The 22,964-nt window shown below is 53.0% G+C and overlaps 6 protein-coding genes across 6 annotated transcripts; 4 read left to right on the top strand and 2 right to left on the bottom strand.

The window, feature by feature from the left end:
* Positions 1 to 882: 882 nt before the first annotated feature.
* On the top strand, positions 883 to 3,076 carry J4E84_003412 (uncharacterized protein; the record flags this gene model as incomplete). Its single annotated transcript, XM_049386024.1, has 5 exons — positions 883 to 924; positions 990 to 1,503; positions 1,556 to 2,148; positions 2,194 to 2,341; positions 2,388 to 3,076. The coding sequence occupies 5 exons, from the start codon at positions 883 to 885 to the stop codon at positions 3,074 to 3,076; spliced, it is 1,986 nt and encodes a 661-aa protein (XP_049245873.1).
* Positions 3,077 to 6,008: 2,932 nt separating this feature from the next.
* Positions 6,009 to 7,690, top strand: CYP51B (Sterol 14-alpha demethylase; the record flags this gene model as incomplete). The annotated part of the gene is made up of 3 exons (XM_049386023.1): positions 6,009 to 6,254; positions 6,304 to 6,501; positions 6,551 to 7,690. The coding sequence occupies 3 exons, from the start codon at positions 6,009 to 6,011 to the stop codon at positions 7,688 to 7,690; spliced, it is 1,584 nt and encodes a 527-aa protein (XP_049245872.1).
* Positions 7,691 to 8,281: 591 nt separating this feature from the next.
* Positions 8,282 to 9,489, top strand: J4E84_003410 (uncharacterized protein; the record flags this gene model as incomplete). The annotated part of the gene is made up of 2 exons (XM_049386022.1): positions 8,282 to 8,390; positions 8,531 to 9,489. 2 exons carry the CDS (start codon positions 8,282 to 8,284, stop codon positions 9,487 to 9,489), a joined length of 1,068 nt encoding a protein of 355 aa, XP_049245871.1.
* Positions 9,490 to 9,873: 384 nt separating this feature from the next.
* J4E84_003409 (uncharacterized protein) lies at positions 9,874 to 10,654 on the bottom strand (the record flags this gene model as incomplete). The annotated part of the gene is made up of 2 exons (XM_049386021.1): positions 9,874 to 10,062; positions 10,118 to 10,654. The coding sequence occupies 2 exons, from the start codon at positions 10,652 to 10,654 to the stop codon at positions 9,874 to 9,876; spliced, it is 726 nt and encodes a 241-aa protein (XP_049245870.1).
* A 4,408-nt stretch (positions 10,655 to 15,062) lies between these two features.
* INDA1 (Amino-acid permease inda1) lies at positions 15,063 to 16,936 on the top strand (the record flags this gene model as incomplete). Its single annotated transcript, XM_049386020.1, has 4 exons — positions 15,063 to 15,338; positions 15,391 to 15,448; positions 15,505 to 16,628; positions 16,682 to 16,936. 4 exons carry the CDS (start codon positions 15,063 to 15,065, stop codon positions 16,934 to 16,936), a joined length of 1,713 nt encoding a protein of 570 aa, XP_049245869.1.
* Positions 16,937 to 20,283: 3,347 nt separating this feature from the next.
* Positions 20,284 to 20,929, bottom strand: J4E84_003407 (uncharacterized protein; the record flags this gene model as incomplete). The annotated part of the gene is made up of 2 exons (XM_049386019.1): positions 20,284 to 20,825; positions 20,881 to 20,929. 2 exons carry the CDS (start codon positions 20,927 to 20,929, stop codon positions 20,284 to 20,286), a joined length of 591 nt encoding a protein of 196 aa, XP_049245868.1.
* Between the last annotated feature and the right edge of the window lie 2,035 nt (positions 20,930 to 22,964).

The following is a 22,964-nucleotide window of genomic DNA, read 5'->3' as shown; positions in this document are numbered from 1 at the left end:
AACATTCTCTGTCTGCGCTTTGAACTGTGGCGGGACCAAGTGCTCGTACAACGTAGTCATTGTCGGCGGATACCGGTGCTCAGGGTCACAAATGCTGATGTACAAGACGGGCACGCGATAGACATCCGATAGGACAATATCGTAGTCTACAACTGGCTGGGGTGCTACGGCGTCGTGAAGAGCTTCCTACCTGAATTGAGCTCGTGTCGGCAGATCAGGGCCCTGGCATCACCCACCTCGTCGTCGTCTACTACTTCCTCCTCTTCGATAGCGTCCCGATCATGCACCGCAGGTCGATCTGCGCAGAGCGGCAGATGGGTGGTAATGTTGAGATATACGGACCCATTTCGGTGCCTCTTCTCCACGGAAAGCCACTCGTGCTGCGCGCTACCTCGCAGCTGAAAGCATCGCTGCAGCGCATCGCAGGCCTGCTCAAACTCAATTGCATCGAGGAGAGGAAAACCTGAAAGCATGCTTGTGCGTGGTTTCGTTCGGGCTGAGTAATGCAAATGAGGAAGCTGTCATAGGGTGACTCGATACAGTCTATGGATGGCAGTTGACGCAGGTTGCAAGCCGACAAAGTGGGCAGCCCATAGGGTGGCCCGGTGCGTCACTCCGGGCTCGCCACGCGCAAATCGGCAGGGGTGCGACGCGACTTCCCCGGCTCCAGGCTTGGCTGCCTGCAACATCGTCCAAGGCTCGAGGGCCTACGGACGTTCAATCTCAGTCCAGCTTAGCGGCCCAGACTCGCCCGCCCTTACTATTCGTTTCCATCGTTCGCAACACTATGCTGCCTATCTAGACAGCCATACCCGCGCCAGCATTGACCCCGTCTCCGTCGCCGTCTCCGTCTCGACTCCACTACTCGCCCTTGTTGTCAAGATGCCGGCCCAGACTGAGAAAAGCCAGCTCAAGCGAAACCGCGTAGGTAGCCGTTGTACTGCCAAGTATGTGACTGCGAGCGGGCGCTGACGCTTCAATTGCTGTAGTACTCGCAGGGCGAAGAGGCCGAACCAAAGCGCACTCGCCACTCGCGCCTGTCGCCGCCTCCCAACGGCCGTCTTAAGCAGGGACCGTTGCCGTCTCCTGTAACCCACAAGGAATCCACCGGAGATGCTTCGGAAGGCTACAAAGAAGGCACACAGAGCCCCCCGCCCAGCAAGCCAAGCCAGGCACGCGGTGGTCTCTCGTCGCCCCCATCCGACACCCAGCCCTTCTCCCAGTTCGTCTACCCGCCCGACAGCCGGACGTACGCCGTAGAAGATGAAGAGGAAGAAGAGGTCTGGGGCTACCTGGTGCCTATGGATGGCCGGGACAAAGACGTGCTAGTACTGCGCCGGCGACAGGCCTGTCCCGTTCCGCAGGGACTCGTTGGCCAGACCGAAGGAACAGAGCGGGTAAGCAAAGAAGAGTACAAAAAGCAGGAGGATAGGTACGAGAGGGAGAAGCAGGAGCGCGGTGTACCAGCAGGTGGCTACCTCATCGGTCGCCACAGAGAGTGCGGTAAGTCGCGGTAATAGTCCCTGCGAAAGAGCGCTTGTCTGACACGTTGCAGATCGAGTCCTCAGTTCACCCACCGTCTCAAACCGGCACTGTCTGCTGTTCACAGAGAAGAAGGGCGGCGATGTTGTCGCTGTACTCGAAGACTTGTCTGGAAACGGAACATTTGTCAACGACATCTTCGTTGGGCGGAACAAGCGACGCGAATTGCGCGAAGGTGACGAGATTGCCATCTTGGACCAAGCCCGCTATGTCTTCAGATACCCGTTGAAGCGCAACACCCACCGGTTCCGACAACAATACACCATGCAGGAGCAGTTAGGCAAGGGTCATTTTGCTTCAGTATACCTCTGCGCAGAGAAAGCGACTGGCGTACGGTACGCAGTGAAGAAGTTCGAGAAGCGTTCTGGTCCTGGCGAGAAGTCCAAGGTCGAGGGGCTGCAGCAAGAGATTGCCGTGTTGATGAGCGTTAGCCATCCGGCGCTGCTGTGTCTCAAGGACACATTTGATGAGGATGATGGTGTCTACCTAGTGCTCGAGCTCGCGACTGAGGGCGAGCTGTTCAACTGGATCGTCATGAAACAGAAGTTGACCGAGACGGAGGCACGCAAGGTGTTCGTACAATTATTCCAGTCGGTTAAGTACCTGGTAAGTCCCCAGATATCCTTCTGGTTCAACGCTAACACATAACAGCATGAGCGCAACATTGTACACAGAGATATCAAGCCCGAGAACATCTTGCTCACAGATAAGGATCTGTCGATCAAACTGGCTGATTTTGGTCTTGCCAAAATTATCGGTGAAGAATCTTTCACAACAACACTGTGTGGAACTCCGTCATGTATGTTGTCCTATTTCAAAGTACAACAGTATGCTAATTTTTCCAGACGTTGCGCCCGAAATTCTGGAAAATTCCAACCACCGCCGCTACACCAGAGCTGTAGACGTTTGGTCATTGGGCGTCGTACTGTACATCTGCCTGTGTGGGTTTCCTCCCTTCTCAGACGAGCTGTACAGTGAGGACAACCCATACACACTATCGCAACAGATCAAAATGGGCCGCTTCGACTATCCGTCACCGTACTGGGATTCCGTTGGCGACCCTGCGCTGGATCTCATCGACAAGATGCTCACAGTCGATGTCGAGAAACGTATATCGATTGATGAATGCCTGCAGCACCCGTGGACTACGCAAGACAAAATAAGCGTCACCGACAGCACAGACGGTCTTACGGGGGCAATATCCAAGCTCGATTTCTCCAAGCGCAAGATACAACGGGAGCGCACTATGCTTAGTAGCATTAACGATGTTAAGGTCACTCGTGTCATCAACGCCGCTGAAGGCCAAGAGCCCGTCAAGGTTTACGCAAAGAATGGAGTTGAGAACAGTACAAAGATGAACGGCAAGACCCACGGTGCTGCAGAGGTAAGGCCTGCCGATGAGCGGAATCCTAACGAGTTCGTCGAGATGGGCGGCAAAGGCGATCAGACTCTGTACTCGGAAGAGGAGGATGGTTCCCGCTATGCAACTGACCAAAGCCTTGCATCCGCACAGAGCAAAGGTCAGGTGAACTGAAATGGAGTGGTATTTCTTTCGAGCGGAGCGTCTGGCGTATTCTGAGGGTTAACGGGTCATGGAGTTCTACGGCAGCACAGGCAGAAGTGTAAAATAGTGGGCTAGGGGCCAGTACACGTACTGCGGCCCACCTAGGTAGTCATTTTACAGAGCATAGCGTAGTAAAGATGACATTTTGCACCATGACCCTACCTGTATAGCAATGCTGCCACAATGGCCAGAGTGCCCAAAATAAGTCCAGCCACAAGGCTGTGAAGTAGGATAATAAGAAGTCGACTGCCCACAGTGGTACCTATGCAGAAAGCCCAGAATTGGCCAACGCAAACTCCAGAAAGCCAGTAGAAGAAGGAGTTCCCATCGTACATCGATCCGATCGAGCAAACTAGACTTGTACCCAACATAGCCAAGAACCACCATTTATCCTTCTTAAACCAAGTTTTGAGGCCTTTCCGAATACTATGGGCCGTCAGCCTGGAGTCAGGATAGGCATGCAAGACTGTGCCGCCTTGTATCTCGTTGTCAACCCTTTCTTTGATTTGCTTCTCGGTGAGCAGTGAAAGATCAGTGTCCTCCACATCGAGCTCGATCCTCATAGCTGCTGCCAACTTAAGGACTGCGCGATGTTCTCCAGATACCTCTTCGTATTGGCCGTTGATTGACGAAATCGTGAAATGTGTATAGATCCACATGATGTAGATTCCTACGGTCCATGCGAGCAGGAGGATGAGGCTGATCATGAGCTGCAAAAGCGAAAATCCCCATTTATAGTCCTGAAATAGATGTTTAGTGTGATGTGACAACAACTTCACAGCTTAATGACGACCTACTCCCGTGTTCTGGCACTTTCCGTTTAGCTCCATGTAGGTTCGATCAAAGGTTTTGTTCTCCCTCATCCAAGTTATGTCTAGCCGGTCAAGAGAGTCTTGACCTCCGAAGTCTTCAACTTCGCTTTTGTACGCAGAGATGTTGAGGACAGGTGATTGTATGGGCGTGTCCCCAAATTGCGATGTTTCGTTCCGGGTTCCGCCGAGCCCATATTCTCTTACATCTGTGGCTGCTGAGTAGGTACACCATATAGATCACGCACCGTCTTACATTGAGAGACATTTGCTACTAAGTTGCACGTAGAGCTGTCGGAACTCGACGGCTCGAGAGAAGTGCAGAATACGTCTGGGCTCAGCACGGGATCATCTACATGTCTCGGTCATTGACTGATCCTTCTTGGACGGAGACGGAAGGGAACAATATGCTCACATGAAGTTGCTGCGTCCCTGATCCAGTGTTCGCCCTCTTCGCCGACTCTCCAGCCATCGTGAATGACATAGAGGACCCGCACATACTTGTCGAAAGGGACAAGGTTATTATCGCCATCTTGGACACGAGATACAACGTTGGAGTCGTAGCCACTCATAGCGCTCATGAGCGTTGGAAAAGCCAGGATAAATAACATGGTGGCAACCATGAAAACCATGGCGGTTTTGGAACGTAGTCTGCGTTGCCGAATGAAACTCTTGACAGTCCGGCATGTCGATATTATTGAAGCATCATTCTCGATAAATATCGTCCGAAATAGCCGGTAGGTGACAGGTTTGTCTTCCATGCATATCGTTAGATACCTTGCGAATTCGCGCCACGATACAATTGCCAACAACAGTTGACCTCCACGGCCCACAGCCTATCATTTGTCAGTATCAAATTCCGTGCCTTCGAACTGCGGCCAGCTCACAACGTCCCATATGATATCAATAGCTTTTGCTTCTGCAAACGTCAGATGTCCTCCGCCTAATGTAATTTGGAAAAAGCCAGATGAGGACCACATGCTGTAAGTCCTTGGATCTAGACGAAAACTGCCGTCCGCTTGACAAGCCTTGAGATCAGAACGAAACAGCGACACCGCTCCGATAGCGACTAATAACAGACTGGCTAAGAGGACGAAAACCCAGATGAACCCAAAGAACCACCCTAATCCTCGCAGCCATTGTGTCGATTTAAGGTCTCGCTTGAGATCTCGGAAGGCGGTACGGACGCTTCGAAGGCCGTTGCGGAAGTTCATAACCACGAAATCCGGTGGAAGCGACTTCTGGATCAAACGGAACGGTTGTAGTTATCTAAGAATGAAGAGAGTGCTGCCAGGGCTATGATGGATTTATCTAAAGGTAAAGAGAAGGCTGAGACATCGCCACTGCTGACATGCGTCTACCAGCCGTGGACCCCACGCCTCCCTTCAACCGGCTGCGCCCATCTATGTGCATCCATTCTTCAGCCTTTAACAGCCTACCAACCTACGAGAAACGGCGCTAAGGAGAGCAAAAGCATGAACTTGTCACACAGCCCGCTGCTGCCTCGCATGTTCAAGAGTCCAAATTTAACAGTATGTGGCTGGAGTCCATGTGCTGCAGCTATGCCGACGCCGTGTTGGAGGCAAACCGGAATAACATCAACAACGAAACCAGAGCGCAGTAATGCTTATACACCTGATGGAACAAGAGCCGTAACGGGATAAGCTAGGGATAACTACACGTACTGCGCAGTCAAATAATAGAGCATAGCGTAGGTAGTAAGGATGGAATTTAACACTACGATGCTGCCTGCTTCGGGTTGTGGATAAGGTGATGTATCCCTCAGACCAATGACATGACACGATGTACGATGAGAAGGTCTTTGGTTTGGATGGCCTGTCAGTGGTGCCATCGTGTCTCCTTTGAACGGGTGCGCTAGGATCCGCAAGCCGGTCCCTGCCAAGCTCTGGACACCGCCCACCGCCCGCCAGCCCACTCATCCACTCAGATGGCGCCCTGTACGGCTATAGTATGATTGGATAGCCTGGCCCCTGCGCGAGCCTCAAACCGTGGGAAATTTATTGAGGCGCGTCCCCGTCAACAACGCCCTCCCTCACGCCCTTGACTTCTGTTGTTGCTTCTTGTCGCGCAGTATGGGTCTCCTCGCCAATGTCGCCGGCCCCTTGGGCAACTTCACCTCCACCTCGTCGCTCCCCGTCCTCGTCGCCGCCGGCTTCGCCTCCTTTATCCTGCTCGCCGTCGTTCTCAATGTCTTGAAGCAGCTGCTGCTCAAGAAGCCCAATGAGCCGCCTCTCGTGTTCCACTGGCTGCCCGTGATTGGCAGTACCGTCACATATGGCATGGACCCGTATGCGTTCTTCTTTGCCAACCAGAAGAAGGTGTGTAGGAGATGCAATGGCAGGGCTGGACATGACTGACTGGAAGTAGTATGGCAATGTATTCACCTTTATCCTCCTCGGCCGCAAGATGACTGTGTGCCTCGACACCACCGGCAACAACTTCATCCTCAACGGAAAGATCAAGGACGTCAACGCCGAGGAGATCTACTCCCCGCTCTGCACACCGGTCTTTGGCAAGGATGTCGTGTACGACTGCCCCAACTCGAAGCTCATGGAGCAGAAAAAGGTGCGCACCACCCAGTCTCATACTCGATCCATAGCTAACGCGAAGACAGTTCGTCAAGTTCGGTCTCACCCAAGACGCCCTCCGCTCCTACGTTACCCTCATCACACAGGAATGCGAAGATTTCGTCAAGCGCCACAAGGCTTTCAAGGGACAGAAGGGCACTTTCGACGTCCCCAAGGTCATGGCCGAACTCACCATCTACACCGCCTCGCGTTCGCTCCAGGGCCAGGAAATCCGCAACTCGTTCGACTCCAAGTTCGCTGAGCTATACCACGACCTCGACATGGGCTTCTCACCCATCAACTTCATGCTGTCTTGGGCCCCGCTTCCCCACAACCGCGCACGCGACAACGCGCGTGAGACGATGATCAAGCTATACTCTGAGGTTGTTCGCAAGAGGAGATCGGGCGAGGTTAAGAAGGACTCTCCCGACATGATCTGGCATCTTATGGACTGCAAGTACAAGGACGGCACACCAGTTCCCGAGCACGAGATTGCCGGAATTATGATTGCGCTGCTCATGGCTGGTCAACATTCGTCCTCTTCGACCATCTCCTGGATCATACTCCGATTGGCACAAAATCCCCACCTGGTCGAAGAGCTCCTTGCTGAGCAGAAGTCGGCTCTTGGTGAGGACCTCCCACCGCTAACCTACGAAGACCTCCAGAAGCTGCCCCTCCACACTCAAGTCGTCAAGGAGACCCTCCGTATCCACGCCCCGATCCACTCTATCATGCGCAAGGTCAAGCAACCTCTTGTCGTCGACGGAACGAACTATGTTGTACCCACCTCCCACACGCTTATGTCCTCGCCTGGTTTCTCCGCTCAGCTCGACACCCACTTTGTCAACCCCTCCGTCTGGGACCCTCACCGTTGGGACGCCGAGCACCAACAATACGACGAGGAACGTGACGACGCCGACCAGGAGAAGATTGACTACGGCTGGGGCGTTGTGTCCAAGGGAACAAACTCTCCCTACCTGCCCTTTGGCGCTGGAAGGCACCGATGCATCGGCGAGCAATTTGCCTACCTCCAACTGCAGACCATTCTCGTGGCGTTTGTGCGCGAGTTCAAACTCAGGAACGTCGGTGGCAGCAAGGACATTGTCAACACCGACTATTCGAGTTTGTTTTCCAGGCCGTTGGCTCCCGGTGTTGTAGAGTGGGAGAAGAGAGAGAAGGAGTTGTAGAGGACTTCATACTCCTTCACTGCTCTATGAAGCTTTGCATTTTTAATGATGGGTGCATGTAGATACAGGCGGTTATCCTGCTTTCTACGAGCATGAGCGCGCATGAGGTTCTGGGTTCCGTTCCATGCCAACATAGACTTTGGGATTAGTATATTAGTTAATACTTTTGGGTATCTAGGAGGGAAAGATGTAATGAGAATCGAACATAACAGTAACATACATTCACATGAATTTGGTGGACGTGTTGCAGAAGTTCCATGCCGGATAAGGCCGACCAGGTCGATGTTGTATAGCCGAGGAGATGTCGTAGCCTTCCGGTAGGTCTACCGGAACCTCTAAAACTGGAGCGCGTCATCTTTCCCAGTCACGCATCCGACTGGGGTCATCACGTTGCACCTTTTCACATACCTCGGATTTGAAAGAGATTCATTTTGCGGTGTACCGGAGTGGTACAAAAGAGTTGGAAACCCAGCATTTACCAGCACTACTTACTCACACCTAGTTTCCACAGAGCTGTCCGAGAACTAGACTAAACACCATTCAAGACGAGTAAAGATTGGCATTAGAAGAGAAGATTTGGTGATGGACGACATGCAAAGATTGAAAGAGGATTACCCATGGATTCAGACGCCGCTGGTGGTAGGCGCGCCGATGCGCTTGATCGCTCTAGCGGACATGGCTGTTGAAGTATCGAAAGCCGGTAAGTTGAAGAAGAGACCATCACATCAATTCTCCTTTAGGTTTCTGTAGTGGATAACTGCTTGGTCAAGCCCCTCCATCTCATCTCATACTTCACAACACGCATTGATACTCCAACATCATCCTAACCAACCCACGCAGGAGGAATCGGCTTCATAGGCGCAGGAACAGACGTCTCAGATCTAGAATCCCACATGCAGCACGCAAAATCACTCTTACAAAACACACCCGCCGCACTACCAACGAAAAACGAAACACTTCCCATCGGCATCGGCTTCATAAACTGGGGCGCAGATCTCGAAACGGCCATTCCCATCATCGCGCAACACCGTCCAGCAGCAGTATGGTTCTTCGCGCCTTCATCCACAGCATCCCTCGTGCACTGGGCAGAAGCAAGTAGAACCGCCTCTCCCGCAACGAAGATCTGGGTTCAGGTAGGCAGTGTAAAAGATGCTGTGGAGGTAGTCCAACAAATCGGCCCAGACGTCCTCGTCGTCCAAGGCACAGACGCGGGAGGCCATGGTCTCGTCCAAGGCGCAAGTATCGTCACCCTCCTCCCTGAAGTCAACGACGCCATCGACACCCTCCATCACCGAACCCAATGTGCCAAACCCATCCTCCTAGCCGCAGGCGGCATATCTGAATCCCGCACCTTCACCGCATCCCTCACTCTCGGCGCCTCAGGCTGCGTCTTGGGGACGCGTCTCCTCGCCACCCCCGAAGCAGCCATCAGCAGCGGTTACCGCTCTGCTATCCTACGCACCACCGACGGCGGACAAAGCACCGTGCGCACTAAAGTCTACGATTCCCTGCGCGGCACGAACTGGGCGGAGACGCATAATGCGCGTGGTATTATCACGCAGAGCTATGTGGATGCTGTGGAGAAGGGGATGAGTCAGGAGGAGAATACGCGGTTGTATCGTGAGGAGATGGGGAAGGGGGATGAGGGGTGGAGGGAGAGTGGGGGTAGGATGACGGCGTATGCGGGGAGTGGGGTTGGGTTGGTTAGGGAGGTGAAGGGGGCTGGGGAGGTTGTGAGGGAGGTTAGAGATGGGGTTGTGGGAGTGCTGGAGGGGGTGGGGAGGAGGGCGAGGTTGTAGTGCTTTCCTTTTCCTGGGTTCGTAAGATGGAGATGCGATTCATCTGGTAGGTGGAATGTACATATACATACATGCATGTCTGGAGTTCGTTTCTCTGGTGGAACATATGAAAACACATAGTGGGTTGAGATGCGAGGGTGCGATGGGGGAATCGTCGCTCGGATATTTTGATACATGGTAAGAAACAGAAAAGCGTGCCACCTACTAACTGCTCGCTCGTATACTCCTAACATCTGCCACTCACATAATCCCAAGACCATGCCCCATTCCCACCTGCTCTTTCCTGTACTCCGGGTATCGTTGCACCGGATGCGTATGTGGCTCGACGTTGGACGTTGGATACTCGAGCTGTATAATCTGCAGCCCGCGGCCGTTCGAAACACCCTACAAAGCCTTGGTCGCCCGGTATCTGCCAGTCTTGAGGTTGAAGGCACGCTGGTCCTTCAACCACCGTCTGTATCCAGCCACGCTACCAATCTTCTCGCCGTAGTAGTCCGGTGGGGGGTTCGCTAGCGAAGAGGCAGTAGGGTCGACGCGGTGACGCTTGATGCGGTTGAAGAAGGCCGAATCCTTCTATACACACTACCGTCAGTATCCGCCATCTCATCACTCTCCAGACGTAACTTACCCGCGTGAATTCGCCCAGCACACCCCTGTAAGCCAGATTGAAGACCTGGTTGCCGAAAATAGGCCCAATGAGCCATCCCACAGCCATCATGCCCAAGGTGCTCAGTCCCATGAGCATGAAGGGATCAAAGCCGCCGAGTTGGGCGGAGAGGGTCGCGTCATAGCCATTGTTGATCATGGTGGTGAGACCAAAGTACGTCACGCCCACGGCGCCGACTCCCGAGCAGGCCTGGCCAATTCTCCGGCGCGTGCGGCGTAGGGCGAAGAAGGCGTTCCATGTGAGTTGGGGTTGTGCGCCGGGCGAGTTGTTGGCCACGGGCTGTGCGGGCGCGGTCGATGCATGGCGTACTATCAGCCTGGTGGGAAAGGTGGCGCGAGAGGCGGTGCTCGGGCTGCTGCGCTGTTGTTGTGGGAGCTTGCTGGGTCGTGTGCATGTGGAGAAGGAAGTCGCGGCGGCGGTGGATGCGGGCGCCAGTATCGCGGGTGGGAAGCGGCTGGCAAAGGCCCTCGCGGGGCACAGTGCACTTCGTGTGAGCATCGTGGACGTGTCGTGGACAACCGTGGGGCTGCGTCGTGAGGTCGCAATCGTACCGCCAACTTTCCGCTTCGATAGATGTCAGTAGCTGCAGATTGCGGGCCTTGGCGATTGCGGAGAAGCGTCCTGCACTGTCGTCGCCGGATTGAGTTTGCCCTGCGCTTTGTGTCTTACAACAACTCAGTTTGTTGCAGCTCTTGATCCGGAGGATTTTGCGAATGCGCTCAACGTTGGCGAGACGTCATTTCTTCATCGTGCTCGGAGGCTGCTGACTCATCCGTTCGGCCATCTTCTCCACACTATGGGTCACGACCGTCTCTTTCGAAACTTCTACGCTGTCAAGTCTCCTGACGTCTCACGACATGTGCTTGATGGTTCAGATCAGCACGTCTCCTCGGTTTTTGTAACGTCTATCAAGGGCAAGCCATGAGTGGCATGCCCCTCCGCAAGAGCTGTGCAGAATCTGGCAATGAGAGGCGAAGGCATGTGTCCAGTGTGCCTCTTCACAAGCTCAGATCCACCTGATTAACACTTTGTTTGTCAGGCCTGGTTAAGGGCAACCCCATGGGTTGTGCCTGCTACACGCACGTTCAATACTCACCCTTGTCTCCGTGCCACGCAAACAATACAGACGCACAGCGGTACCGGTCCAATGGATACGTACTCCATTCCTTAGGCTCTTCCTTCCTCTCTGGGAATCATGGTTCAGTGCCCGTACCTGCAGTTGTCGCCCACCGGTGTGGCTCGATAGTCACGGGCCTGGACACGGGTAGGTCGATCGTTCAGCGAGACCACCACAACCTTGGAACGCTATGATATCCCTGTACACTATGCCTCGGCGACTGGGGATGGCCTAGCTGCTTTCGGTGCCATGCTTGAGGCTTATCAACCGCGCAAAGGCTTTCTTGTGAACTTGGCCCAGAGTCTGAATCATTGGACAACGTGAATCAGAAAGACATGCAGGTTGTCATTGTAGGTGCTCAGCTTGAGTCTCAGTCTGTTACCACGGAGAAATCATATTGTCTCTGAACAGTGGCCAATGCCGCGATTCGGTGTGAGATGGATGAAGTATATCAAGTCTCGTTGTTGTAGCAATTCGGCCAGTCAAATGAATGATCTGCCAAGTCGAGGTTCGATATCTCCACCTCCTACTGTTGCCCTCTGCCTGAGACCAACTGCTCGCTATGCAGCAAACCCGTCCCCGCCCAATCTCCCTGAACATCTCTACGAAATGTCCAGCTCCATGGCGCGCCATCCGTCCCCCTACACCACGACGCGCAACCTATCCATCAATGTCTGCATTGGTCAACGCCAACCGTGAAATCCCTCCCGTGCCTCCCTTATCCTACTGGGACCCGGACACGCCGTCACCTTTGGCGTCTGACCGCTCAGAAGTCTCGCCGAGCTCACCAGTGAACCCATTCCTCGCTCCGCCCAAGTCCCCAGTAGAGCGGCAACACCTTTTCCCAAAGGCAGCACCTCTCCTTCCGGCATCCCCTCTATCAATCTTTGACAGTCCAATGTCGCCAATGGCAGTCACATTTCTCCGTACACCCACCCCTTCGCCAACCAAGGCGACGTTTCTTCTTTCAGCCTCTCCAGATCTATCCCCGCGCTTCTTGCTTCCACGCTCACCGCCTCCTTGTACGATGGGGAAGAGAAGGGTTTCCGTATACGATGTTGTGAAGGATATCTCAGAGAGGAGAGGGAGCGTGGCTAGTATGATGAGGATGCAAGAGATGATGAAATCGGAATTCTACCAGTCGCTATTCTTGAAAAGACAAAAGGAGATGGGTGGGTATTCGGGGAACGAGAAGAAGGGAGCGAGGACCAAATGGACGATAAAGGGAATATGGAGACGATTGACTGGTGGCAGAAATGACCGGGAAGTCGGAGGAAAGAGTAGAACTGTACTGGGCGTGGATCGCGTGAGAATATCCAGGCCTCAGAGCCTTGTGTTTGGAGTTTAGTTGTTACCTGAGGTTATTGCATGATACAAAACGTGTCACCAGAGTCGCCTGCCGTGAGTTTGAAGAACACCTATATGCCGTGTTTGGTACTAGAGCAACAGTTTTTGAGATGTCAGTTCGATACAGGAATCAAGCTGACTGGAAAGTATACACGGATCGAATGATACAGGCTTGAGTGAATCATTGGCGCGGATGTAGAGTTCAATGGTAGATAGTGGCAACGGGACGCTGACGAGCTAGCGAAGAATGGGTTGCGAACCACGGGTGTCTCGGAGGTCGATCGACGTAAAATCTTCAGATGCCATCCTTTCCGATAGGCAAATCAGCTTGTAGAGGATCTCGTGAGTAAGGCGTTGCGATAGCCCATAGAGCATCAATGACGTGTAACCTAGTTATCCTGGTGAGTGGATTTGTGGTGCGAAGCGGGCTCGAGATGCCGTTGATACCGAGTTGTGCATATGAGCAAACATCTTTAGAGTAGAGATAGTGCGATTGTTGAGCGATGTTGGACATATTATTTGCGACACAACACCTTATGCGCAAACCTCAGGGTCCACCGTGATAAAGGCGTGTAATGCGGGTGGAGGCGTAATTCTCGGCGACACTGCTCAGAAACCACCAGCTCGGTGCAAGTGGGCTGTCGTACTGGGTGTCACGGCCGCTTATGCGGCGAAAAGGTCGGTCAGACTTTAGCGTAAGGCACACTGTGGTCAGACCGCGCCAGACTGGCTATTGGCTCCGCTGGAACTCTGGATGATACCATTGTGACATTCGCCATGGCAGGCGAATGCCAGGGGAGCGACGTCAGGCTCCGTGGCCGTGGTAGGAGTGAGGTTATCTGGGACCAAGACCAAGTGGATGCCGGTGGATGACAGTGGATCCTAGGGTGGTCCCAGGCGCGGATCGAAGCACCCCAACATACGACGCTCAGACAGGTGGTTATCAGTGGAGTCGCGCTAAGAGCAGACGAGCGAGCGTTTGCAATTCGAATTTGACAATATCGCGATAAAGGATTCTGGTAGACCCTGATTTTCTGCGGGCCTGTATACAGTGGCCAGGCTGCTGGATCAAGGTGCTGTGTTTGACTTGTCGACTGGTCCGATACGCAACGCTTCCAAGACGTTCAAGAAATTCCAAGCACCATTGGCATACAGCACTAAGACGATTGGGGAAGTAGCCGAGCCTGACTCCGTGATTGGCTGCGATTCCTGGGGCAAATAACTGTGGTTTTTCGGGCATCAGCACGGTGGATCTGGGAGCCGGTGCCGTTGGATAGGAACGTTGGCCATGAGGTGTCAAACACGCGACGTCGCACCTCTTATGGAGAGGATTTGGTTGTGTGGTTCCCCCACGCAGTGATAACGGTCTTCTCGAAGCGGGTGATGGAGCGAAGACGGGCCTAATTATCGAGGAAACTGAAACGAGCGAGGGATTGTCGTGCTAGGATGCGAGGTTAGATGGGCAATGTAACGCAATACTGCGGTGCCCATTACGCCCGATAACACAACACACGCCGCAATCACGAGCGCTTGGCTTTGCCTATTCGCGGACTTCGCGATGGCAAGACTGAAGCGCCCCGGAGCGCCACCGATGGAGTGGTTGACAAACAGTAATGTTGGAGAGGCATCGCGTCTCGGGCTAACCGAGGCGGAGATGACGGAAGCGAACGCGCTAGACCGGCCCAGGCAGGTGCACATGGAGGTGGGGCACGTGAGAGGCTTCTCCAGACTACACCAAGTAAGCGCAACCATCCGGCTGCAGATAAGACGGCCGGTATGCACCAACCTCGATTCGCCAATTGGGGCAGCTGGCAAGGAAAGCGGCGTTGGATCCGAAGACAACCGCGGTAGCCAAGGGAGCCCAGCACTGCAATCAGCGTTCTAGAAAGCCTGCTAGAACTTTGCTAAATCCGTCTCTCGCGGTTACTCGCAGGTCGCGCATTCGTTATCAGTCTTCTTTGGGACCAATCTCCGCCCAGCGACCGGGTCTGACCAAAGGGCACCAAGGGCCCCCTCGAAGCTCACACCAAGCCCTATGCGCCACCGGCCGATTTGCTGTTGCGGGGAGGTCCCAAGCTAATCCCAAGAGCCGCGGCGGGGCGCCAATTCACCGTCCTTGTTAGTGCTACCCGCTTGCGGCGAACGCTTGTTCTGGGTGCACACGACCAGCCAACCAAAGACAGCGCCAGGCTATCTTTCGTCAGCCTGGCCCTTCACTGTAATGGAGGGGTGCCAAGCTGTCGGCTCGTGCGCCTCGTGCATCAATGAACGGGGGTCCCTGTCGCTCTTTCCGCGAGCCATCTCGAACCTGCACTGGATAAATGTCAATTGCCTCCCCCTCCGCTGATCCATATCTGACATTAAAGAGCAGCCGGTCCCAGGGTCTCTCTCGACTTCATCAGTCTTTTCTACCCCCAGCACTGACCTGTCCAACCGCCCACCATGGACTACGAAAAGGGGACCCCGCCTAATGAGAAGACTACCGTCCCTCACCCAACTGTCGAAAGTCATGGTGAGGACTCCGCCGACTGGCGCGAGCAGGAGGACTTCATGACCCGCAACGGGTTGAACATGAAGTCCTTCCAGCGTCGTCCCCAAGAGGGCCCTATGGTCGTACTCGACAAGTCCATGAAGACTCGCCATCTTCACATGATTGCCATCGGTGGTTCCATCGGTGCTGGTTTCTTCGTCGGTTCTGGTGGTGCTCTTTCCAGGGGTGTAAGTTGTACAGTATGCGGTCATTTCTGGATATGGACTTACAATTACTCAGGGCCCTGCCACGCTCCTCATTGATTTCTCAATCATGGGTATAATGATCTTCAACGTCGGTATGTAGAGATCACACTTGTTTTGCGCACGCAAGCAAAACTGACACGACATGCAGTCTACGCTCTCGGTGAACTCGCTGTTATGTACCCCGTTTCCGGTGGTTTCTACACCTACTCCTCTCGCTTCATTGATCCATCCTGGGGTTTCGCCATGGGTTGGAACTACGTCTTCCAATGGGCCATCGTCTTACCACTTGAACTTCTCGTCGCCGGTTTCACAGTCCAATATTGGGACGGGGCCAAGGGAGTCAACGTCGCTGTCTTCATCACGGCTTTCTGGCTATTCATTTGTTTCATCAACATTTGGGGTACCCTGGGATACGCCGAAGAAGAATTCTGGTCGTCGTGTATCAAGCTTGGTGCAACCGTCGTTTTCATGATCATCGCCTTGGTCTTGGTTCTCGGTGGAGGACCCAGCAACGGCATGTACTCTGAATACTGGGGAGCGCGTACCTGGTACAGCCCCGGTGCCTTCGCCAACGGCTTCAAGGGATTCTGCACCGTCTTCGTTACCGCAGCTTTCTCCTTCTCCGGAACCGAACTTGTTGGTCTCGCTGCCGCGGAGACTAAGAACCCTCTGAAGTCCCTTCCCGGTGCTATCCGTCAGGTCTTCTGGCGAATCACCCTGTTCTACATCCTTGGTCTCACCTTCGTTGGTCTGCTTGTCGAGCACACTGACACGCGTCTCATCGGTAACTCCTCTGGTGACGCCAACGCCTCGCCCTTCGTCATTGCTGGCAAGAACGCTGGTCTGGTTGGATTTGACAGCTTCATGAACGTTGTCATTATGGTCTCCGTTGTCTCCATCGGTGTCTCTGGTGTCTACGGTGGTTCGCGTACCCTCACTGCCCTCGCTGACCAGGGTTACGCTCCCAAGCTCTTCACCTACGTCGACCGTGCCGGACGTCCTCTCTGGTCCGTTGCCTTCATTCTTATGTGGGGTCCCCTCGCCTACATGAACTTGGCCTCAACCGGTGAGGTTATCTTCAACTGGTTCGTCTCTCTCTCTGGACTTGCCGCTCTCTTCACCTGGGGCTCCATCTGCCTCGCCCATATTCGCTTCCGCAAGGCTTGGGCTTACCACGGACACACCCTGGATGAGATTCCGTTCAAGGCCGCTGGTGGTGTCATTGGCTCGTGGATCGGTATTTTCATTATCGTCATCGTCTTGATGGCACAGGTAAGACTTCCTCCGATCGCTTCTGTAGTGCATTCTGCTAACATGAACATCAGTTCTACACTGCCGTTTCCCCTATTGGAAAGAGGCTTGGTACTGCCACCGACTTCTTCCAGGCATACCTCGCCATCTTCGTCGTTGCTGCTTTCTGGGTTGCCGGATACTTCTGGAAGCGTGAGGGATGGCTCCGAACTGCCCAGATGGACGTTGACACTGGCCGTCGTGAGCTCGACTGGGACCTCATCAACGCGGAGCGTGCCGAGATCGCCACCTGGCCCGCATGGAAGCGTTTCTTGAACCGCATCTTTTAAGCTTGTCTTTGCATGAGTTTAGTGTACGGTCTATGGATCGTGCAAGTGTCGCTGTTTGACTATCAGTCGATGAAATTTTCCATTGTCGACTGATACATCATGTTCGCCTTTCATATAGGTGATCTTAAATGTTAATATACCCCTTCTTCCAAAGTCTGTGCCATGTCGTGAAGGCCATGGCTGCTGTGAGATAGTTCGCGGATACCAACGACTCGTAGATTAGCCTGATTGTTAATGCTCCGGCTTCTTCCCACCTGGAACTGGACGAAGAAGTGTTGCCCCTTGGCTGCTTTCTCATCATGCGCACCTCACCGATGAAGCTTTCTTATCTTGAGATGGTCTTGCGCTGCCAACCTTCTTAGCTCCAAGATCATAGCCTCGCCTCCGCTGCTCAGAGTAGCCAAGTCTCTTTCTTTTTCTGTAGTGACTGCACCTCAACGAAGAAAAGATTGAACACCATGGAGCTTACATTACTACCAATTGTTCTGTTTTGCTCGTCTCATCCAAGTGTAGTCTGCAGAACTGTTCAACTTTGCCTTGTATGAGGTGATCATGTTATACAAACGGTCTTGCACAGATACGCACAGCAGACGTATATCACATGCAAGCTTAGAAGTTTGAAGATAAGGCAAGAGTTACGAGACTTGTTGTTTGCTAGCGAAGCGTAAAACAGTATCAAAACTGCGAATTCTGTTGCTAGTCGCTACTTCGCAGAGACGCTGCCACAGTCTGAGTACCGCATACGCTTCGAGAATTGCGCGAAATATCCGACCCCCAATCAAATAGGTCACATCAAGAAAAGGAATCCATGAACTCCTTCACCTCTGGCGCTTGACCACCAAAATGCTTCTTCGGAAGAGCCGTGACTTCCAGACCGTGCAATGATCTCGCTCGACTCACTGTGTTCGCTATTAGCTTGGTATCACTGGGGTAGATATGGTTTGACGTACGAGCAACATATACTTGGCTTGGATCGAAAGCCTTCTGCAGGTTGACCTTGACCTTATCCATTGTCATTCCCTGAGCCTTGTGGACGGTAATAGCATAGCCTGCCATCAGCGGGATTTGAGTCCTGGACAAGAGGCTATAGGGCGTAGTGTCGCCCAGCTCCAGGCTCGAACAGTTCGGGAAAATCGTTCTTGTCTGGCCGTCATCGAATTTGACTACCGGCCAAGGCTGGTAATTGTTTTCTTCGGCGTATCTCCGGATCTCATGGTGCTCGTACGTGGCGTGTGACCCAGCGAGAATTGGCCCATCACTTCCACGTTCCTCACTTTCCTTACGGGCCCGGGGCAACTTTCTCTCGTCATATGCCTCGAATTCTACGATGACACCCTGTGACCCGTTGACCAGACCAGCCTCAGGATCCAGATTGTGCTGCAATACAACTCGCATGTCTTTTTTGAACTGCAAGACTGATTCATACCTGTGTTGATCCTGCGGAGGAAATATCAGCACGATGTTTATGTATGCGACAAGTGGCGACTCACCAGCTCTTTCAGGGTACCATCCTTGTTTCTGAAATTGTACTTCTTGAACTCTGGATTCGCTTTTTTGTGCTCTGGTTTCCAGTTGAAGAAGTCTTTGCAAGCGAACCGCCAAGGTTGAGATGGGAGCGCATTGATGCACTTGTTGTTGATGCGAAGGACGTCTGCTCTATGTGGGTATATTTCCACTGCCCCTTCTGTTGAACATTCATGGTTCAGAAGCGTGTGCGCATCATCCGCAGGGATGTCTACATCTGTAATTTGTCAGCGCAAAAGCTGCATCATGGCTCTGGACTTGTTTACTTCTTCTGATTGACTGCAGAATTTCGACGAACTTGCGATCGCTTTGTCGAAAGATCTTGGTCAAATTGACATTTACGAATCTGCACTCCTGTGATAGTCAATAGGTAGTCCCTATCTGATGGGGAAAAGGCTCATATTTACCTGCCATGCACTACTACGAAATGCCCATTTGTCAACGTCATGGAAGATATTTTCCAGACAACTCCGGGTATCGCAGTGATATTGGTCATCATAATCGTCCACTCTCAAAGATTTTCCACAGTTGAAACAGTTCTGGAAAGGCTTCACCGGGGCGAGTTGGCAGAACTGATATTGCGTTAGTCTTTGCATATCCCAAAGTCGCTACTACACTTACGTCTCCTGTAACTACAATTTGAACGCCACCGAAAGGTTGGCTCGAACCTCGTGCCGCCTTCAGTACTTCATTCAGCCGAGTGAAGAAGTTGTTTTCGACCATGCTGATCTCGTCAATGACCAGGACGTCCGTCTTGTTCATTCTGTTCCAGACTTGCTTCCTGTGAGCATCTCTTCTCAATGTGTCCAAATCTTTGTTGACATCGGGCACTATCCAGCCAGCGTAAGACCTAACTAGACGTCAATCAGGTGTCCAGAGACGTAGGGCTTTACCTCGTACCAAAGCGTGAAGCCACCGACGTTCAAAGCGGCGAGGTTTGTCGGCGCACAGATACGGACGACCTTGCCGAGCGACTTCAGTTCCTTGACAAAGGCCCGCAAAATGGTTGACTTGCCGCAGCCGGCGGATCCTGTATAAAATACATTGTGGCCATCTACGATAAGATCAACAACTCGTTGTTGCTCTTTGCTTAGAGGAGGCTCAGCTTGGGCGGGCGGGTTGATAGGTCCCGCTGGCTCTGTGTGCGTGCTGGCTTCCGCTTCCGGGCTCGAGTCTAGCTCCACTGGGGCGTGTCGTGACCCTAGCGGGTGTGAAGACTCATGTCGCGCAGCGTCATTGGCTACGCGCTTGCTCGGAGGCGAGAATTGCGATACGGACGCGGTTCGTTTAGCCCGAGGCATGTTGGCTCGCACAAAGGAGACGTCTCGTTCTGCAGGTGTCTGGCATCCCAACAGTTCAGACAAGACCTCGGGACGCGTCGCGTCGAGCGGTAGGCGCTAAACCTTTTCGCGAAGCCCCACTTCAGGGGTGCGTCATACGTCATTCGCTGCCCGCCACAGCTGCAGCAAAAGGAACATCACAGTGTTGCCATCACAAACGTTGCAATGCGATGAAATCGTTTAAGCATTTGATAGCCAAGTCATTGCAAGCCAAACCTCATGAGACAGTCGGCATACAGACCACCTGCCTGCACAAGCCACAGGACTATGACAAGATGCTTCCCTACACTGCGCATGACCCAACTCCTGCCCCGGTTCCTTGTCCTCCCTACCAGCGACGATTTAACCTGACCTGGGCTCCCTGTCAGCAAGCTACAACATAGATGGCATACTCGTCACTAGACGTACAAAACTTTTGACTCATTCCACACCTAATTAGAGGTCTGCCCCGTGTCTATTGCTATGGGCTGAATCGTCAGTATTCTAGTCAACGCGACGTTTCTTGAGAGGCGGCTCACTGAGAGGCGGCCAACTGGAGGTCGCATCCTCTCGCATCTTGTATTGCTTGAGTTCCAGGATGAGGCGGTTGTTTTCTTCGTTGAGTTTGCGATTCTTGTCCTTCTCGACGCGAAGCTCCTCTAGATATCTTTGAAGGCGCTTCTCAGGTACTAGCCTGTTCGGCTCGACCTTTGGCGCAGGCGTAGCATCTGGTTTCTCGTTCAAGATATCCTTGAGACCTTCAATGAGTAATTCGACTGTTACGCCCATCTCGAGAGCACCGTCGATGCCTGCTTTGAGATTGTCGAGTGGACCCTGGAATTTGCGCGGAAGACCTCTGGCAGGGTCAAGGTTTGATAGACGGTCACGTAAAGTCTTCTCAAGTTTCTGCAACTCTTTGTAATCTTTTTCTGGTTCGTCAGAATGGGTCGTGCGCTTGTATGCCGTGGATAAAAGGCCGTAGGTTGTGCGACATCGCCGATAATCTGCCCTATCGATGGTTTCCGAAGGTAGGAGTTCTTCCATATCTACACGATCGTCAGTATCAATCTGACTCTCAGATTCTGGATGCATTCTACATACCTTCGATGATCTTGCCAATCTGGCCATGGCCGATTTGGGAAGCAGCCATTGCAGGGTAAGAATGCGTGTCTATCGCGGGTTGGAGATGGTTGATGAGAGCGATTGGATGAGTCGAGTTGAATCAACAGTGGCCGCTGCAGTGGTCGGAGAGAGCGTGGTTAAAGTAAGCAGTACCCATGGAGGTGAGTGTGTTTGTGCCTGGATAAGTGGGTCATGTGAAAGCAGGCACGGGAAGGAATGACAACCTGGTACCTTCCGCAGGTGCAAGCGCGACCGTTCTTGTTCTAGTTGGCTTGCCTCAACGGTGCACATATGTCATGTTCACTTCGTATCTTCGTATATCTAAGCCTTGTTGAGGTCATGGGTGTAAAACGAGTGATGGACAGAACCGCTTAGCGGTGACCTGGTTCGCGACGTTCTCAACCGCAGCAACTTCCCTCACTTATAAAACCGAAAGCAGGCGACAACAGCATCTGGGATACAAAGAAACGCGATCTCCCTATACTTGATCAAAGAATGAGTTGGACACAATCTAGTCATCTAGATAACTCCCGGTATGGCACATATTCGTAGACTTTTGCCCACAAGCAATTGTCAGTACCGTCTTTGTCTTGTAAAGATCACACTCCGCCCGAATCTCCTTATCCGACCAGAACCACTCATCTCCCTGTCTGACGTCTATGAACCTGCTGTAAAGATCCTGATAGAAATGGCGGCCGAGGAAAGCCATCATCTTCGTCGTATCTAGAGTATCTTGAGGTGTGGGAGCCGGGATCGCAGCACCAAAAGTATGTGATGCAGATGGCGCCACTTTAGGTGCTACCTTGGGCGGATGCGCTGGAAGCGCGATGCGAGCGCGACGAATGTTATCGAAGCCTACAATCTCCATTGTGTCGAGGACAGTGTCTGAAGCCTGCTTGCTCACGCCGTGAGCTTCCAGCCGACAGGAAAGATGGTCGTCAACCCATGATGATAGCTTGGGCCCTTCGCAGCTCATGTGCGCATCCACTGAGAGTATTTCGATTTGTCCACCGGGCTTGAGCACACGCATGCAGTCGAAGAATGATCGAGCCCAATCGTCGTTTCGAAGAACTGTCGCGACGGAACGCGAGATAACGGCGTCGAAGTAGTTATCGGGAAACGGCGTTGGGGATGCAAGTGAAGGAATGTATAGTGTATGGTGGTTGAGAGGCGCAGGGTACGTGGTAGCTGGCTGAGTCTTGGTGGTAGAGAGCGTATATACTGTCACTGCAGGGTAATGATGTGCTAGCATCCATCCATCCGCTGCGGTAGTCAGTATCAATGCGTGTTTCGAGCGAGGCAAAGCTACAGGACAGACATACCTAGAGAACCATGTATTTGGAGTACCCTCCTCTGATCTGCTGGTTGACTATTACTCAGTAACTCATGCGCAGGTGACTGCAGGGGTTTGTTCTGCGTCAATCGTTGATAGGCAGTTAGTGCCCATAGCCGTTGCTCGAACATAATCTCTTGGAAGCTCTCGTCATCGTCCAAGCCGTCCCACTCTTCGCTTAATCGAGCGGACATGATGCGAGTGCCAGCATTCTCCATCTTCGCCAGTGCCCGTGTGAACGGCGTTTGAGCTGCTTTGGTACTTTGGACGCGTTCACTGCTATGTGTACTGCCAGTTCGCGAACCGCGCTCGACCGGCTCGAAATAAGGTGGTTGGGAAACCGGCAGAGGCCTGAATGAAGGTTTAGAAGGGCGAGGGTCATCAAAAGCATCGTCCGAGAGAGCAGTCTCGTACCCCGAAGCGCCCGAAACGACACTGTGGTTTGAGTGTGTGACGCTAGATGGGTTGGATGAAGCGCGAGAAATAGTGGAGTACTGTGACTTCCTATCTGCAGCGTGTGTAAGCGTGCTGTTCGCGTAAGATCACGGCTCGTACATGTATACTCCAGGAGACTACATACGCAGTCATGGTAGTCGAAACCTCATGTTTAGGTATCAAGAAGACGATTTGTACGTACCTGGTATACTGACAGGGCTAAGCATCCCTGGCGTAGGAGGCAGTGCACTAGACGGAGGAGGAGATGGCAGCGGGGGTGGAAAGCGTGGCGGCT

The sequence above is a fragment of the Alternaria hordeiaustralica genome, assembly GCF_023758085.1.
Source record: "Alternaria hordeiaustralica strain BMP 2776 chromosome Unknown scaffold_5, whole genome shotgun sequence".
NCBI classification, from domain to species: Eukaryota; Fungi; Ascomycota; class Dothideomycetes; order Pleosporales; family Pleosporaceae; genus Alternaria; species Alternaria hordeiaustralica.
The sequence above is the reverse complement of the archived record's forward strand: the minus strand, read 5'-3'. Positions and strand labels throughout refer to the sequence as shown.